The sequence below is a fragment of the Ceratotherium simum genome, chromosome 7 (genome assembly GCF_057802395.1).
Source record: "Ceratotherium simum simum isolate JZ-2026a chromosome 7, ASM5780239v1, whole genome shotgun sequence".
NCBI lineage: Eukaryota > Metazoa > Chordata > Mammalia > Perissodactyla > Rhinocerotidae > Ceratotherium > Ceratotherium simum.
The window spans coordinates 61,835,423-61,853,605 of NC_141906.1; the positions used below are offsets into that span (position 1 = coordinate 61,835,423).

Below are 18,183 nucleotides of genomic sequence, written 5' to 3' on the forward strand. Positions count from 1 at the left end.
CTCTGGTATCATTTCACTTCAGGCTGAAAAATTAACATCAGCGTTTTTTTGTAGTACAGTTCTGCTGGCACTAAATTCTTGGAGTTTTTAAAAAATCTTTATTTCACTTTCATTTTTGAAGGATACATTTGCTGGATATAGTATTCTAGGTTGAAAGTATTTTGTTTCAACACTTTAAAGATGCCATTCCACTGTCTCCTCAAACTGCCATAGTTTCTGATGAAAAGTCCACAATGATTGTTGTCCAAGTTGTTCCCTGCATGTAATGTGTTGTTTTTCTCTGGCTGCTTGCAAGATATTCTCTTATCTTTGGTTTACAGCAGTTTGTTTATAACATGATTAGGTGAAATTTTCTTCATATTCCTCCTGTTTGGGGTTCACCGAGCTTATTGAATCTGTGCATCTATGTATTTCACCAAATTTGGGAAGTTTTCAAACCATTATTTCTTCAAATACTTACTCTGTCCCATTCCCTCTCTCTCCTCTTTCTGAAATTCCAATTACATGTATATTATACCTTCTGGCATTTTCCAACAAGTCTCTGATGCATTTTTCAAAAAAAAAACCTTTGTGTTCTCTAGTCTTCAGATTGGACAATTTGTATTGATGTATCTTCAAATTCACTGACTCTTTCCTTTTTCATTTCTGTTCTGCAACTAAGGCCACACAGAGATTTTTTTAAAATTTAAGGTATTGTAGTTTTCAGTTTCAGAATTGTCATTTGGCTCTGCTGAGATTTCCTATCTTGCCTTTTACTTTTACCTACTAAGCATAGTTATAAGAGATGCTTTAAAGTTCTTTTCTGGTAATTCCAACATATAGATCATCTCAGGATTGGCCTCTACTGAGTATCTTTTCCCCTTCCTGGTTCTTCATGTATCAAGAAATTCTAGATTGTATTCTGGACATTATGAATGTTTTGTTTTAGAGGCTCTGTGTGCTGTTATATTTGCAAAACAATGTTGACGTTTTTGTTTTAACAGACAACTAACTTGATTAGATTCAAGCTGCAAACTCCATCTCACCTGTGGTGGGCAGCATCTTAGTTCAATTTTTTTAGCCTTAGCTTTAAGCTGCTTTGAGTCTGTTCCATGCACGTCCAATCAGCCAGAGACTTGGGCAGAGTCTATACACAAAATTTGGAACTTCCTTTCTTTGATACTCTCCTTTTTGAGATTTCCTCCCTCATTTTCTTATGGTTATTGCTGACCCAGGCTGTGTACTCTGGTTATTTATCCCAGAACAACTATGGGTTTTTGCCAGTTTAGTTGCCCTGCACCTTGATGTGACTGCAGCCTGTCCTCAGGCTAATGCCTTAAAAACAGGAAACTCACCCACCGCTGGTATCTTCTTCCAAGTTTCAATTCCACTCCAAAATCTGCCAACTTTTGTTCACTTTCCAGAACCTTCAGGTAGTTGTTGTTGTTTGTATTTTGTTCAGAGTTTACAGTTGTTATTTGTAGAGTGGTCAGTCTGTCAAGACCTCACTCTGCCATACCAGAGACAGATATCTTCAACGCTACTTTTTTTTAAAGAAGTAGTCTCTTAATTTTGAAATAATTTTGGACTTTCAGAAAAGTTGCAAAGATAGTACAGAGAGGCCCTGTATACCTCTCACCCAGTTTCAGATTCCTCTAATGTTATCCTCTTAGATTATCATGGCACATTTGTCAAACTAAGAAACCAATACTGGTACATTACTATTAACTAAACTCTTGACTTTATTCAGATTTCATGAGTTTTTCCATTAACGTCCTGTTTTTGTTCTAGGATCTAATCCAGGATACCACATTGCATTTAGTTATCATGTCTCCTTAGTGACTAGTCCATGACAGTTTCTATGTCTTTTCCTGTTCTTTTTTTTTTTGCTTGACAGTTTTTTTCTTTTTACTTTGACAGTTTTGAGGAGTACTGGTCACATAACCTATAGAACATCCCTCAGTTTGGGCTTGTCTGACATTTTTCTCATGATTAGATTGGAGTTATAGAATTTGGGAAGGAATAACACAGAGGCGAATTGCTCTTCTCATCACATTCTATCAAGGGGTACATGATATTCACATGACCTCACTAGTGATGTTAATCTTAATCATTTGGCTAAAGTACTATACTTTTTGAGGAATACAATGTACAAATAAATTTGTTTCCAAATTTTCCCTTCTTCTTAAAAAAAGTTTCATGGAAACCCCTTGATTAAAGACATTACATAGTCTCACCTCTCACTAGAAATTGCTTCCTTTCACTTGTAACTCCAAGGAGATTAAGCAATAGGAAATGATAATATCTAGAGATACCTCTCAGGGAAAAGAAGATATGCAGAGAATGAAACAAACACATGTTTCTTCCAAATAAGTTCTTAACGTCTTGTGGTAGGTTAACAGTGCATAACAGAATTTAATAACATATCTTTCTTTTATTAGAAGATTAACAGCTTGGAAAACTTTAGTTATGTGGCTTTAGGATGATGCCTGAAGCATTTGGTGGTAGTGGGGAGAGAAGAAACAGAAAGAAAAACATTGTGCGCATGTGATGAGGACTGACTCTTTAAGTATAAAACAAATAGTGGACTTGAGGGTGCAGTTGTTCAAATCACAGGTGTGAGTTTTGGTATGCTCACCCTGAAAAGTGCCAATTTAGCATGCTCAGGATAAGAGCACAAAGATTCTATATTTATATATTTTCTAATCCCATCTCAGCCAAGGAGTGAGTCTTAGGAAACTAACTTTCACTCCTTGAATCATAAATTTGCTTTTGATTGTCACATCTCTACAGATACCAAATAAGAACCTGATGTACAACTCAGGCACATCATCATTTCATGATACTACTTTTATTTCTATGATTAAAAACTACTCTTTAGAAAATTTGGGAATATCAACCAGTTATTTAAACTTAATTGGACTATTTTATAAAATTTGTTTCAGTGAAAGTCTATTTCAGTGGTTTGATAAGACAAACTCGAAAGCTCAATATGTAAAACAATACCTGACGATTAGGGAAGGGGATGTTGGAGAGGGGGTCTTAGAGCTCTGACCACTCTAATCTGCTTCCATAGTCTTTGAGGTGTTTCAGTAGAGCCCCTTTAAAAATCACTGGTCAAACCAAGATAAATGACTCCAAGAGTTCTCAATATTTACCATTACTTTTCATATATTTAAAAAAAAAAAGGTCTCTGGGAGAAACATAAGGCATACAAGGGTCTTTATTGGGGGTGGTCAAAAGATGAGTTATTGACTTTACGCAAAATCAGAATAAAATATTTTCCTTTAAAAAAATTAGAGGAACAAAATTTGATTAACTTCTTTCTCTCCATCCTAGAAATTACATAGTTGATGATATTTCACAGTAGCTAACCCATGTAAATATAGGACAAGCTATGGTTCTTACCTGAAAGTGGCCACAAAGTTCACTGTGGGCCAGCCCAAGACAAAAGATTTCATAGCATTGGTGTTGCCTTCTCCCACTTCATCCACACAGCTTGCTGTCCACATGTCACTTAATTTAATTTTATTTTTTATCTTAAGGTTGTTGTTATATCTAAGAAGACAAAAACCAGACAGGACTTCTTGTCATTTTGTTTCTTAAATTTTACGAGAATTTCTGCACTTGTGATAAGACGACAGTTTTCACTAATCATAGGAAAAGAATGTCTTATTCATTGTTTTCATCTTCAGTGCTTACCACAGTAAATTGCAACATGGTTGGCTACCTTGGCTCAAAAAGGCCTTTGTAACATTTGGTGTATTAGTCCTCATGCCTGCACTTATGGCAGCAAATAACCATAAACTGGCTGCTTTATTTTTCTATACATTGAGCATTGCATTTGGATCAAAAACTTAATTTTAAATCTACTGCTATTATAAAAAATTAATTCATTTACTATTTATAACTTGTCAACGTCCAAAAAGATTCGAGTGGCTGAACAAGAGATTAAAAATACACATTATTTATTAAAATATTTATAAAATTTTCACCTTAAGAGAGGCAGATGCACTAAAAAACATCATCTGGAATTAATGAGAGAAATTTACTATGCATTTCCAACTGAGTGGTTACGAGATTTTCTAGTCTTTAGAGGCAAATATTATTTTAAATTTCCTTTCTTAAGATTTTGTTCATACCATTTTCCTTTATATTCTGGTTAAAATTTAAAAAACTGTAGCCTAAAAACAGACCCTAAACTAAACTGGAAAAAAAAAACAAGAGGCCAGGAAGTATTATATTTAAGTAGAGTTGACGCAATTAATATTCATCTCTGGGAACCCAGAAAGTGATCTACTTTAAGTCGGCAATGAAATTGCTTTTTGACAATTTCTATCTAATCCTCCTCAGAACCCTGATATTGAAACCACCATACCTTTTGACCTAATTCACAGATTTAATGCTCATAATGGACCTGAGACTTGAATAGTTAGAAAGCACTGGGAAGGATGAAGAGAATGCCCACGGAAACTTGGGTACTTCCTGTCATTCAGAACTATTATTAGTGGAAACACTGAAAGCTAAAATGAAATCAAAGGTACTTCATATGGAAGTCTCTCTAAGACTCCTCATACAATATTTAAAGCTAATACTCTTCAGTAGAACTTATAAAATGAAAAAGGATTTTGCAGGAACTATACCTGAAGGATAATCTAGATTCAAAGCCTCATTTATGCTTCCCGTAGGGGACACTGAATTTAAGTGTAATAGGAAAGTGCCTTGTGGCACAATGGCATCTTTCCATATTTCATTTCAATATTTTTCATCCTATTACTATGAATCCTTAGATTTTTTATGAAACAGACTCAGTTGAAAATATAATTTCTTTTTTCTTTTTAAAATCTTATTTCTTCATGGCAACTGTTTAGGTAATGTAAAACCAAAACTACACATCTTTTGGAAGGAAAGGTATGTTTCCATAACTGTTTTCACATACTTTGTGTTTTCTAATGCAGATCTTTATACCAGATACATCAGGTACTATGTGGGAACTTCCATACCTATCGACCTGGAAAAAAGTCATTTCAACGATTCTTTCTCTAGATCAATTAAGTGCCAAGATTATCCACCCCCGACACAAAAAACAGAGCTGTCTACAAGTGTAAACAATAACTTCCATTCTAATGGCTAATTATTTATTGAGAACTCACCATGTTCCAGAGATTGTTGTAGACACTTTATACATATTATTTAGTTTAATCCTCAAACATTTTATAGATAAGGAAAGGGAATCATAGGGAGATTAAGTAACTCTCCAAAAGTCAAACAGCCTAAGGAGCAGAGCTAGAACCTGAACTTGAGCAGTGTTGACTCCCGAGCTTGTTTACGCTCTCAACCACTATGCACCCATAAAACGCCCTGGATATTGCCATTCTTATCAAGCAGCTAGATGGGAGTATCTTTCCATGAAGTTCCTTCAGCTTTTCTATCTTCAGCCTCACTTTTTCTTCTCCCCATAGCTACAAAGCTTTCTGATGGGACTATTTATTATGGCGTCGGGGGGAGAAATCTCATGAACATTTATGTCCATAAAGCTAGATGGACTAACTTGAAAATATTTGAAACAAGTATTCCAATAAAGCTTTATATTAAGATGGATAGTCCTGGGGTCACAGTGTGTTTCTTTCGATTTTTCACTCTCAATTTCCAATAGTATTAGACTATTCCAATAGAAATTAAAAAGTACGAATCTAATGTGAACGGGCTGAAAGAACAAAACAATAACCCACCAAATCAATTCTTTATTTCTACAGTGTAGTCTCTTACTACAAAATTATCAAGATGAGAGATATATTTCTTTACTTTCCTATGCTCCAGTCTTTATACTGGGAGGAATCCCAGTGAACTGTTGAAATACACAGGATTCTAGGAAGATTTCCCTCCATCTAAGATGGAGATGTTTTATTAAATATATTTTCAGGTAGAGATCATGGTGTATTCCACAAGTTTCTGAAGGTAATTCTACGGATAATGAATTAATAATCAGAACTTTTTTCTCTTCATGTTTTTGACAAAAACAGAACTCATTATTATTTCTCTACTTGCTTATAAAATATGAGAATACTGACGGCTTAAGGAGATGTAAAGTAAGTACAGTCACTTCCTTTCAGTAAATTCTGAGTACTCTATGGCCATTAACAGAATATTAACCTCTTTCTAAATCCTTTAATGTTTGCAAATATTACTTTAGAAAGTGAAAAGCCACAATTCTATGGGAAAAATAACTTTTTGTTTAACTTTCTAATAAATATGAAAAAGTAGTCCCTAATGTCTCCTCCAGCTTTAATACTTGTTCTAATTCAGTTTGGAAAAGAATGACAATAAACTCAAAACAGTTTTAGGTAAACACTGTCAACATTCAGCACAAAATGGAGTGAAAAAAATACTTTAGTCAATAAAGGGAGGAATTTAAAAACCCTCTGTATTATTGTACTCACTAAAATCCACTTAGTTTGACTAAATAAATATGTGACAGCTGGTCAATTATTTATCCCACTTGAGTTTATTACCATAGCATCAACCTAAGGACTGAAAGCAGTTTCCAAATGGAGCCTTAAGACGAGCTGAAGTAATACTGAACTAAGGTAGTGAATTTGTTCACTAAGTACATGATTAAGCACTAAATAACTCAGATTATTTCAACAAATTAATTGATCCAGGGTACAACCCATTCCTCCATCCAAGTGTGAGAAGTGATAAGGAAGATATAGGTTTGGTATTACAGGGGGCTATTTCTCCTTGGTTGCTATTTATTTCAGGAAAAAAAATTAAGTTCTTTCATATTAAGAAGCATCTGTGAATATATCTAAATGTTTGCTATAAGAATGATCATATAAGCAATTTCCTGAAAAATTGTGGTCAAAATTTTTGCAAAATGGCAGTATTCAATAACAATGATTATCTCCTCAAATCTATACGTTTTCTCTATCTCAAGGGTCTTGGGTTCATAAACCCTTCAAATTAACTTACATAACTCACATTTTTTAATATCCCCAATAAATGGAGAAAGTACTCAAAATAATCTTTCATGAATTGAATCTCTTGCAAGAACAGCATTAAATTAATTGATATAGATTTTGTCACTTCACAGAAACATTTAAGTGGACACAAAGAGTTACCTCAAAAGCAGAATGTGACAAAAAATGGTGTATACCTTACGTGAGAAAGGGACAATCAAAACAAAAAGTCAGCTATAGAAGTAGATGATAGGCACAGATGTTGTCAATAGGCCCTCCTCATCCGTGGTTTTGCTCTCTGTGGTTTCAGTTACCCGTGGTCAACTGCAGTTTGAAAATAATGCTACGTTACAATGCCTATGTCATTCACCTCACTTCATCTCACCCTGTAGCCATTGTACAGTACAACAGGTATTTTTTTTTTTAATGAAAACTGTGTTTTTTTATTTATTTATTTTTTGTGAGGAAGATCAGCCCTGAGCTAACATCTATGCCAATCCTCCTCTTTTTGCTGAGGAAGACTGGCTCTGAGCTAACATCTATTGCCAATCCTCCTCCTTTTTTTCTCCCCAAAGCCCCAGTAGATAGTTGTATGTCATAGTTGCACATCCTTCTAGTTGCTGTATGTGGGATGCGGCCTCAGCATGGCCGGAGAAGCGGTACATCAGTGCGCGCCCGGGATCCGAACCAGGCCGCCAGTAGCGGAGCGCGCACACTTAACTGCTAAGCCATGGGGCCGGCCCTACAACAGGTATTTTGAGAGACAGAGAGACCATATTCACATAACTTTTATTACAATATATTTTTATAATTTATTCTATTTTATTATTAGTTATTGTTGTCAATTTCTTCATGTGCCTAATTTATAAATTAAACTTTATCATAAGTATGTATGTATAGGAAAAAATACAGTATATATAGGGTTTGGTACTATCTGCGGTTTCAGGATCCTCTAGGGTCTTGGAATGTTTCTCCTGCAGATAAGGGGAGACCACTGTATATTTAAAACAGCAATTTTCTAGCAGAAAAGAAACTGTATTGATATAACAGGTTTTTGGTGAAACATTATATAGGTTACATAAAACTACTTAGATGCTAGCAACATTCAGAACAATAAATTACTTCAGGTAAGAAAACAAGTCTTCTACATTAAATATCATAATTGCTAAGGAAAAAAAATCCAAAAAAGGTAGAGGAGAATACTTTCCTCTATAAGAACTGAATACGTGTTGCAAGTAGTCTTTAAGGTCCTATAGTGCAGGAAATAAATTACGGTCATGTGTAGTTTAACAATGGGGATACATTCTGAGAAATTTGTCGTTAGGCAATTTCGTCATTGTGTGAACATCATAGAGTGTACTTACACAAACCTAGATGGCATAGCCTACTACTCACCTAGTCTATATGGTACTAATCTTATGGGACCACCACCGTATATGTGGTCCATCGTCGACTGAAACGTTGTGATGTGGCACATGACTATATTATAATAAGTATTTGTTGTTTGCTTATCTACCTCTAGGCTGAGCACAAAGCTAAGCACATAATGAGTACAATGTGGAACAGTAGAAAGGGCCAGCCATTGGAAGTAAGGCCTAGATTAAAATCCCAGCTCAGTCATTGCCTAGTGTTTGACCTTGAACAAACCTCCCTGAGTCTCAGGGTCCAATATCAAAAACAACTCTTGTCTTGGGGGATTGTTAGGAAAATTAAATGAGGTCTTTGTGATTTTCTTATTATAATACCTAGCACACAGAACCTATCCACAACATTTTAAATAAAGGAACAGTAACTAATTCACATTTTTAAATAATAATGATTTGTTCCTCTATCAATAGTCTCTATCAGTAGCATAGAGCTTCAAATGACCCAGTACAAAGTCTTGGATGGAGAGACTTTTCTTTCTCTATATTCCTTATAACGTCATATCCACTTCCCAAACTACATTTGTGGGCATTATTTTTATTTAAAACACATTCTGGGCTCTGTTACTGATTTCTAGTTTTATTACATTGTGGCTGGAAGAGATACTTGGTAAGATTTCAATCTTACTAATTTTGTTAAGACTTGAGATATCACTTCACACCTGCTATGATGGCTATTATTTAAAAAAAACACCCCCCAAACAAAACAAATAAACAAAAAAGCCAAAAGACAACACGTCTTGGTGAGGATGTGGAGAAAACGGAACCCTTGTACACTGTTGGTGGGAATGCAAAATGGTGCAGTCACTACAGAAAACAGTATGGAGGTTCCTCGAAAAATAAAAAATTGAACGAACATATGATCCAGCAATCTCACTTCTGAGTATTTATCAAAAGATTGAAATTAGGTTCCTTAAGAGATATGACCACTGTCATGTTCAAGGAAGTACTATTTATGATAGCTAAGATGTTGTAATAACCTAAATGTCCATTCACAGATGAATGAAGAAAATGTGGTATATACATATAATGGAATATTATTTAGTCTTAAAAAAGAAAGAAATCCTTCAATACACAGCAACATGGATGAACCTGGAAGACTTTATGCTAAGTGAAATAAGCCAGTCACAGAAGAACAAATACTGCTCGATCCCACTTATATGAGGTATCTAAAATACTTAAAATCATAGAATCAGAGTGGAATGTTGGCTGCCAAGGGCTGAAGGGAGGAGGAAAATAGGGAGTTGCTAATTAATGAGCATAAAGTTTCAGTTATGCAAGATGAATAAATTCTAGAGATCTGCTGTACAACATTGTGCCCGTTAGTTAACAATACTGTATTGCACACTTAAAAATTTGTTAAGAGGGTATATCTCATGTTACGTTTTCTTACCACAATAAAAAAAGACATTTTTCCTAAGGAAAAAACCCAATACATTCTTAAATAGTTTTCTTATCTTTGTCTTTGCTTCTTAATTAAAAAAAAAAACATATCGACAGTTCATTAAGCATTCTATACCATTTCTTACTAGATGAGTATTTAGTTAGATCTTCCACTCATCACAAAAGAAAGACTGATTTAATGGTAAAAAACAAAAACAAAAAACTAAATAGTTGAGCAAATCTTCTATGAAATCCATAAGAAAAGGGGTAAGTAATAGAGACAGCAGACCGCATACTGGTTAAAAGCATGGATTCTGAAACAAGATAGAGCTATGTTCAAATGTGGGCTCAACTAATTACTAACTTTGTAAGCTCAGGGAAGTCACTTATCTGAGTATCAATTTCTTCTGTAAAATGAGAAAAATAATATCCACTTGATAGATTAGTTATAAGGGTTAAAGTCTCTAGATACCTAACATACAATAAGATCCCAATAAGCGTGAGGTCTTTATTGTTGTTAATACTACTCAGATTAAATACAGTGTTTGCAAAAGTACTATTTAGCAGTGCCCACGTCTTATTCATGACATGGCATAACAGGTGTGAGAGTGCAGAAAGTAGAAAAAAGTGCTTACTATTCTCTAGTGACTAAAAATCTCTTTGATGAGATTGGATTTGTTAATCTACTCTTATCTTTTATGTTCATAAACAATGAGGATGGAGGATGGAGCAAGCAGCAACCACCATCTGCTAGGCCGGGTGTTAACTGCATTGGCATTTAGTGTTGAGCGGAAAGTGAATTCTTTTGGTCACCTCTCAAGTATATTCCAAATGTGCCTGTATCCTCCATTAAACTGCAATTTCCCCAGATAAAGTCCTCGTTATCTCGCATCAATACTACTACAATAACCTCCTGCCCAGTCTCCTTGCTTCTACTCTTGCCTACCCTCTAATCCATTATTTATCATAGCCAGAAGAATATTTAAAAAATATGACCCACATTAAGGCTGCTCCCCTAACTAAAACCCTTTGGAATAAAATCCAAACTTCTTATCATAGCCTTTGCCGTACCTAGCCTCCAAGACGTCTCCCAATGATTCCTCCTTCCTCATATTCACACCCTGTGTAGTTCCCTTACACACTGTACCAAGGTTGGTCCGTATGGCCAACGACATACGTCAGAAATGATAGTGTTCTCTCACTTGCCTACTCTCTTCTTCATTCCCTTCAATCTTTCACTCTGAAGGAAGCAATACCATGTTGTGAGCAGTCCTGTGGAGAGTTCCACGTGAAGAGGAACTTCAGCTTCTGGCTAACAGTCAGTGAGGAACTGAGGCCTGCCATCATCCACATGAGTGAGCTGGGAAGTGGATTCTCAACTTCAGTTGAGCTTTGAAATAACCATAACCCTGGTCCATAGCTTGACTGCAACCTCACGAGGGTCCTTGGGCCAGAACCACCAGCTAAGCCACTCCCAGATTCCTGAGTCAGAGAAACTGTATGAGATATTTAGAGTCATAAACTGTTATGTTTTTGGGTAATCTGTCATACAGCAACAGATAATTAATACAGCCTACAAGGGTCCTGATAACGTGATCCTTGTCTATTTCTTCAATCTCAGTTCATATTACTCTCCTCCTGCTCATTATGCTCCAGTTACATAGGTCTTCTTTTAACTCCTCCAGAGGGCCAAACTTTCCACCTTTGCACCTGCTGATCCCTCTGCCTAGAATATTCATCCTCTTAATATTTGAACGGCTGGTTCCTTTTCATCCTTCAATGGTTTTTGCCCCTGACTACCCCTACTTAATATATATCCCATATTTTACTTCACCCAGCACTGTATTTTCTTCATAGCACTAATCACAATCTGTAATTTTCCCCTCACATATTAGAATGAAAGCGCCAGGAAAGCAGGGACCATATCGATCACATTCTTCATTGTATCCCCTATATTTATTCAGAGCATGGTACACAGTGGGACCTAAACAAACACTTGTTGAATGAATAAACAATTGAAACTTTTTTTTGCAAAAACAAAACAAACATAAAACTCACTTCAGATGTTAGCTGTGGTAATAGAGGCCAGACATTCTTACAGTAAGCATTGAATAGAAAGGTTATCTTTGTTAGTGGAAATGCCATTTTATAACGATAACCGGGACAGAGTGTACAGTATACTTACTTGATTTTGGCCACAACAAACAGATCATTGAACAGGAAAAGATGCCGCTCCTGCCTCTGCAGGCCTCTTTTAAGTTCTACCCTGCCATCAATTAGCAGAGTCCTATCGGAGCACACAAATGATGACAGAAATGCACATGTGTCCACGCTAGCAGAAGGACTTTCCCTGTAATAGATCAAACACCACAGATCTTTAGTCAAATGATCAGATACAGGATCGCGTTTCTATAAAATTATAGCTTATATTTGGTCAAGAAATAGAAAGCTCTATAATTTTTTTTAATGCAATGGCATAGTTTCCTAACTGGTCCCCAGTACATCTCCACACAGTAGTCCTTAACATTTCTTTATGAAAATTTTCAAACATAAAGCAAAGTTGAAAGTTTTATAATAAACACATGTATACCCCAACATAGATTCTACTATTAAAATTTTACTGTACTTGCTTTATCGTATACATATCCAACTATCTATCCTTCTATCTATTCATTAATCCATTGTATTTTTGGCATTTCAGTGTAAACTGCATACAGCAGTACATTTCCCCTTAAATACTTCAGCATGCATAGCATTAACTAGAGTTCAATATTTATAATTTTTAAAAATGTATATTTAATGAAATGCACAAATCGTAGGTGTATATTCACCGAGTTTTGACGAATGTATTCACCTGTGTAACCTAAGCCCTTATCAAGATATAGAACATTATCAGCACTCCAAAAAATTTCTTCTTGTTCCTTTTAGTTGTAACATAAATTAGCTGAAGATGGCCTCTATGTATTGGCCCCTGGGTTGTTTATTTCTTCACTGCAGCCTGGGGCCCATTAGCTCTGCTGGTGTCTGCTGGCACCAAATTCAAATTTTTACACACCCAATTATTTTAAAAATAGCTCAGACAAGCATATTTTTAGCCATTTATAGCTTGCCTGCTTTGCATACTCCACAAAATTACACCCAACATCTGCTAGTCATTGATAAGATAGAGCCTCGTGGTTATAAGACCTCAAGTCACTACCACCCTTCAGAGTCTCTGACCTAGAGACTCTCCACCATGCTACTGAGCGACAGCACCTAGACATGAAATCTCCAGAGACACCCTCTCCAATCTCCCCCACCCTAGGAGTTCCCTTGCCCTCCACCCCTTCTGGATGGTGGTCCTTTGGCCATAAGTCTCTAGACTGTCTCATGCTGTGAGGAACTTCCTTTCTCATGCAACTCTGCCAATAGTCCTCTCTTTTTTCCTTGATCAGACCCCAAATCCCTCAAATTCCTTAGAGTAGTCAATCCCCATCCCATTACCCCCAAGGCAACCACTATTCTAATTTTTTTTCCCACTGAAGATTAGTTTTGCCTGTTCCAGAATTTCGTATAAATGGAACCATAGTATGTACTCTTTTATGTAAGTTAATTTTTACTCGGCATGTTTTTGTTACATTTACTAGTAACCCATTCCTTTATATTGCTAAATAGTATTCTACTGTACAAATACATCAAAGTTTGTTTATCCATTCTCTCATTGATGAACACCTAGGCTCTTTCCAGTTTTTAGCTATTACAAACAAAACTGCTATTAAATGTTGCACTGGTCTTTTTTGTGACCTACGTTTTCATTTCTCTTGCATAAACACCTCAGAGTGGAATTGCTGGGTCACAGAGTAGGTGTATGTTTAATTTTAGAAGAAATTGCCAGTTAGTTTTTCAAAGTGGTTGTACCAATTTATATTGCCAACAATGTTGTAGGAGAGTTCTAGTTGCTCCATAACCTTGTCAACATTTGGTGTTGTCAGCCTTAAATTTTGGCCATTCCAGTGGATGTATAGTAGCATCTCATTAAGATTTTAATTTACATTTCTCTGATGGTAAATGATGTTGAACATACGTATTCTAATTGTCATTTGTGTATCTTTATTTGTAAACTGTCTTCAAATCTTTTGCCTATTCAAGAAAACTGGGTTATGTATCTTTTACTATTGAGTTGTAGGAAGTTTTTATATATCCTGGATACTCGTCCTTTGTCAGATATATGTTTTGCAAATATTTTCTCCCAGCCTGTTACTTGCTTGTACACTTTCTTAATCGTGTTTTTGATGAAAAGTTTTTAATTTTGATGAAGTCTAATTTATCATTTCTTTGGATTGGTATTTGCTTTCTGTGACCTTTCTAAGAAATCTTCGCTCATCCCCAAGTCATGAAGATATTCTCCTACGTTTTCCACTAAAATCCGTATGATTTCAGTTTTTATATCTAAGTTTATGATCCATCTCAAATTAATTTTGGTTTATGCTATAAGCTACGGGCTAAGGTTCACTTTGTTTTTCTATATGGATACCTTATTATTCCAGCACCATGTGCACAAAAGACTTTCCCTTCCTTGGTGGAATTGCTTTGGCACCTTTGTTGAAGATCACATGGCTATAAAGCATGGGTCTATCACTGGGCTCTCTATTCTGTTCCATTGATCCATTTGTTAAATCTTATGCTGGAACCACATTGTCTTATTATTCTATCTTTACAGTAAATCATGAAATTAGTGTAAATCTACCAACTTTATTTTTCTTTTTTGAAGTTGCTTTGGATAATTTAAATCCTTTATATTTCTGTATACATTTTAGAGATTAATAAAGATGAAGAACAAGGAGGGAAAGGCTATTGTGGCTGGGCAAAAAGAGATGAGCTCAGTTTCAAATACACTGAGTTTGAAATTATCAGTGGACTAGGTGGCATGGGGAAATCAGGCAGGCAGCTAGCACTTAGAGGAGATGTCAGTAGTAGAGATGTAGATTTGGTAATCAAACAAAGACAAGTGCATAAATAATACTACAGGAATGGCTAGAACTGCCCAGGAAGGAGCACAGAATAAGAAAGAAGGTAAAAATACATCCTGATAAAACAGGTAATTTGAAGAGGTGAAGAAAGGAGAATCTGTGAACAAGATGGAGACTGGTGAATAAAGTAGCAGGAAAAGAAGACTAACAAGCAGTGGTGGTCTGGAGTGCTGAAACAGGTAGACGGGAAAACAAGCTGAAGACTGAGATGTCTGGGAAAAAATCATCAGTTGGTCATCAAGATCTTCAAGAAAACAGTTCCAGGAGGATGGTGAGGGAAGAACTCAAATGGGGCTTGAGGAGTGAAAGAACAAGAAGTAAAGAATTAAGGCAGGAACTCTGGTCATTTTTTAGCAACATAACACTAGAAGGTAACTTTAAGAGGAAAGGTAGGAAGAGGACAGAAACAATTAGCCTTGAAGGTGGGTATTATTACCCCTCCTTTTACACATTTGGAAGCTGATGTTCAGAGTAGTTAAAATATACTGCTATTAAGTGAAGGGGATTTACAAGTAAGCAAGGTTTCAAAACATGTTCTTTTTAAAATTCTATGTAGCCTTTCCAAAGGACAAACACTTCATTTACATTGACTCAGATCCCTCCTCCACCCATAGTAACTGAGCTCAGTAGGTTAGGACTTAATGGGGAGTGGGGGAAGAAGTGGGCTAATCTAAGCCTTTTTGCTGAGTACTGTGACATAGGGGGTTATTTGGTTTTCTCAGTTTCCTCATTTGTAAAGTAAGGCAGTTGGAGTAGAAGATCTTTAAACTCCTTTTATAATTTGCATAGGGTACTAACTGTAACATGTACTCAAATGGTGGAATTAAGATTACTGATGAAAGGGAAATGGATGATGGATACAGTTGGCTACCTCTGTGAAAGCAACCCTATCCTAAAGTACAGTTTATAAATGTGGGGCTAAGCATAGTTGAGAGTCACCTCAGGGAAACAAGACAGAGTTGAAATAAAATAAAAATCAAGCAACAATAAGAACAATGATAACAACAAGAACTGAGAGATATTTCTTTATTAGTCTAGTTTTTAAAAGGAGCTCAAAGAATAAGAACTTGTCAGGGTCTCCATCAAAGTATAGGGTATAAGAAGAGGTCATGCCCTGTCACCATAAGTATCTGGTTCACATGGCAGCCACAATAAATAGAGATTCTGGCTTATCTATGTTTCTTGGGTTTGCATAGAACGGGTCACAAGTGTCTGATCTCTCCTAGGAATACTAAAAGGCTGAGGACCATACACTATCCTGATAACTCTCCAAGGTCAGCCATCGCTTCCTCTATTATAGTTATTCTTAAACTGTGGTCCCCTGCAAGCAGCATCAGCATCAACTAAGAACTTCTTAAAAATACAAATTCTCAGGCCCACCTCAAACTTACTGAATCAGAAACTCTGGAGGGTTGGCTCAGTATTCTGTATTTTAACAAGACATTCAGGTGATTCTAATGCACATTGAAGTGTAAGAACCGCTTTCTTAAGACTGTAATACATTCTGGCTCCAACATTCTAAAATTCTACAACTGTGTATTCAAAGTAAGTGTAAGTAGCATACAATTCTACTTCAGGTAAGGTGAACTTCTGAGAGTTGTTCCATCATTTCCTGTGGTTTTTGAGCTATCGTTACTTCTCCTAATAAGTGAATTCTATTATTCTCACTAATTATGCTCACTAATTACTAATTAAGCACATAACTGTGCATAATTTAAAGAGATGTATAAGTGAATAACAAGGCAAGTAAATCATTCGGAGTCCTCTGAAAGAAAAGGGAAAAGGATTTTCTATGTCTGCTATTATAGATTGAAATTAAGCAGAGAGAAAAGGCCCATACTCATCATCATAGAGAAAAATCCTTTCTGTTTTGAATTCTTTTGGGGTGGGGGAGCAGGGGGAGGCATGATGGCATCTTTTATTATGCAGTGATTTTCAAATTTATATAAAAGAAGAATGAAATTTCACTTGCTCTTGTGAAAACTGAGCAAGGACAAGGCTAGCAAGCAATGGATGGATGAAGGAACGGCAAACAAAGCGTTTTACACAGCTTTAGTCTCTTAGTTGCCTGACGGGAAAATTTTGCAAGGGTAAAAACTCGTCTTTTGCATTTTGGTTTTAGTAGTCAATAAATAACTGTTTTTTGATTATAATGATAAACCATTAGATAGCACTATGGTTTAACTAGGGATCCTCAAACTATTACTCAAAGGGTCCGGTAGTAAATAGTTTAGGCTTTGTGGGCCGTATGGTCTCTGTTGTCAACTACTCAACTCTGCTGCTGAATCACAAAATCAGCCATACACAATACCTACACGAACAGGTGTGGCTTTTGTAAACTTTATTTACAAAAACAGGCAGCCTGTCTGGGCCATGGTTTGCTGACCTCTGGTTTAAACAGTACTTCTAAAACATTTAAATGCTCATAAACAAAGGCTAATCTGAAGCAGTTAGAGAACTAAAAAATTTTTTTTGCTTGGGGTTAGCATAGGCCACAGATTAATTAGGTTATTTAAAAAAATGGTTTGCATTTTAAAGCAATTCCAAAGGATTTTCATACATAATAACTCATTTTCCACCTCACAATAACACTGTCAAATAAGTAAATTTGATGGTGGTATCGTGGAGAATCCACAATGAAGTTAAATTATTTTTCTCTTTCAGTGTGGACTCATCAACGTACACCCCTACAGTTTGTCATTTTAAAGATCTACATATAAGTATGGCAGAGATGCCTCATGACTTTAGCAAGCTAAGAACTGGTTAAAAAAAAAAAACAGCATTCTTGCAGTACTCTAGAGTAAAAATAAACATCTCAGCACTCACATAATTTAAAAAGAAAAAAATCTTTCGTAGAAGGAAACAAAAACACAAATAACCTTTGTGTTTTTTAAAACTACAATCTTAATCAGTGTTTCTTACTTAAAAATGTATTTCTCAATTATGTGACTCTGAAGTGTTTATTTTTATTCTGAGTGCAATGTAGATGTGTTTATTTTAGTCTCTTAGAGTATGGAAATGGGGAGGAGGGTAAGATTATAACCTTCCATTTAGCCTCTTAATATAGCCTGATTTTGATTTACAAGTTATAATTAACAGAGGTCTAAAATGATCTACAAATACAAGCAGAGTCTAAGAATTAACCTGCTGCCTGCTTCTTATGTATTAACATTCCATTTTCAAATAGGTTTTTAAAGCCATTTCTGAAAGGCAAAAAGGAGTTTTAAGATCTTAATCATTTTCTACTAGAACTAGATAATAGCTTTCATGAAACGTGGCCACAGTAACAGCTCTTAATATTGATTACTAAGGCTCATCCTAAAAGTGAGTCAACTTTTAGGTACAGTTTTAGAGGTGGTGTTGCTTAATCTTAAATCACAAAAGAAAATAAACTAAAATTCAGAATACTTCTTGGACATGTCTATGTTT

At 35.7% G+C, this 18,183-nt stretch overlaps 1 protein-coding gene across 2 annotated transcripts in view; it reads right to left on the minus strand.

Annotated features, from left to right (window-relative positions):
* The window catches only part of ARHGAP20 (Rho GTPase activating protein 20), a 116,114-nt gene that overhangs the window by 41,912 nt on the left and 56,019 nt on the right, over positions 1-18,183 (minus strand). Inside the window, exons 3-4 of one of the 2 annotated variants that reach the window (XM_004427353.3) lie at positions 11,931-12,095; positions 3,388-3,537 (exon numbers count right to left, since the gene is read on the minus strand). In XM_004427353.3, the coding sequence (XP_004427410.1) occupies positions 3,388-3,537; positions 11,931-12,095 (315 nt within the window). Of the gene's footprint in view, positions 1-3,387; positions 3,538-11,930; positions 12,096-18,183 lie in introns of those variants that run through there. The other variant, XM_087433675.1, reaches the window with a different exon arrangement.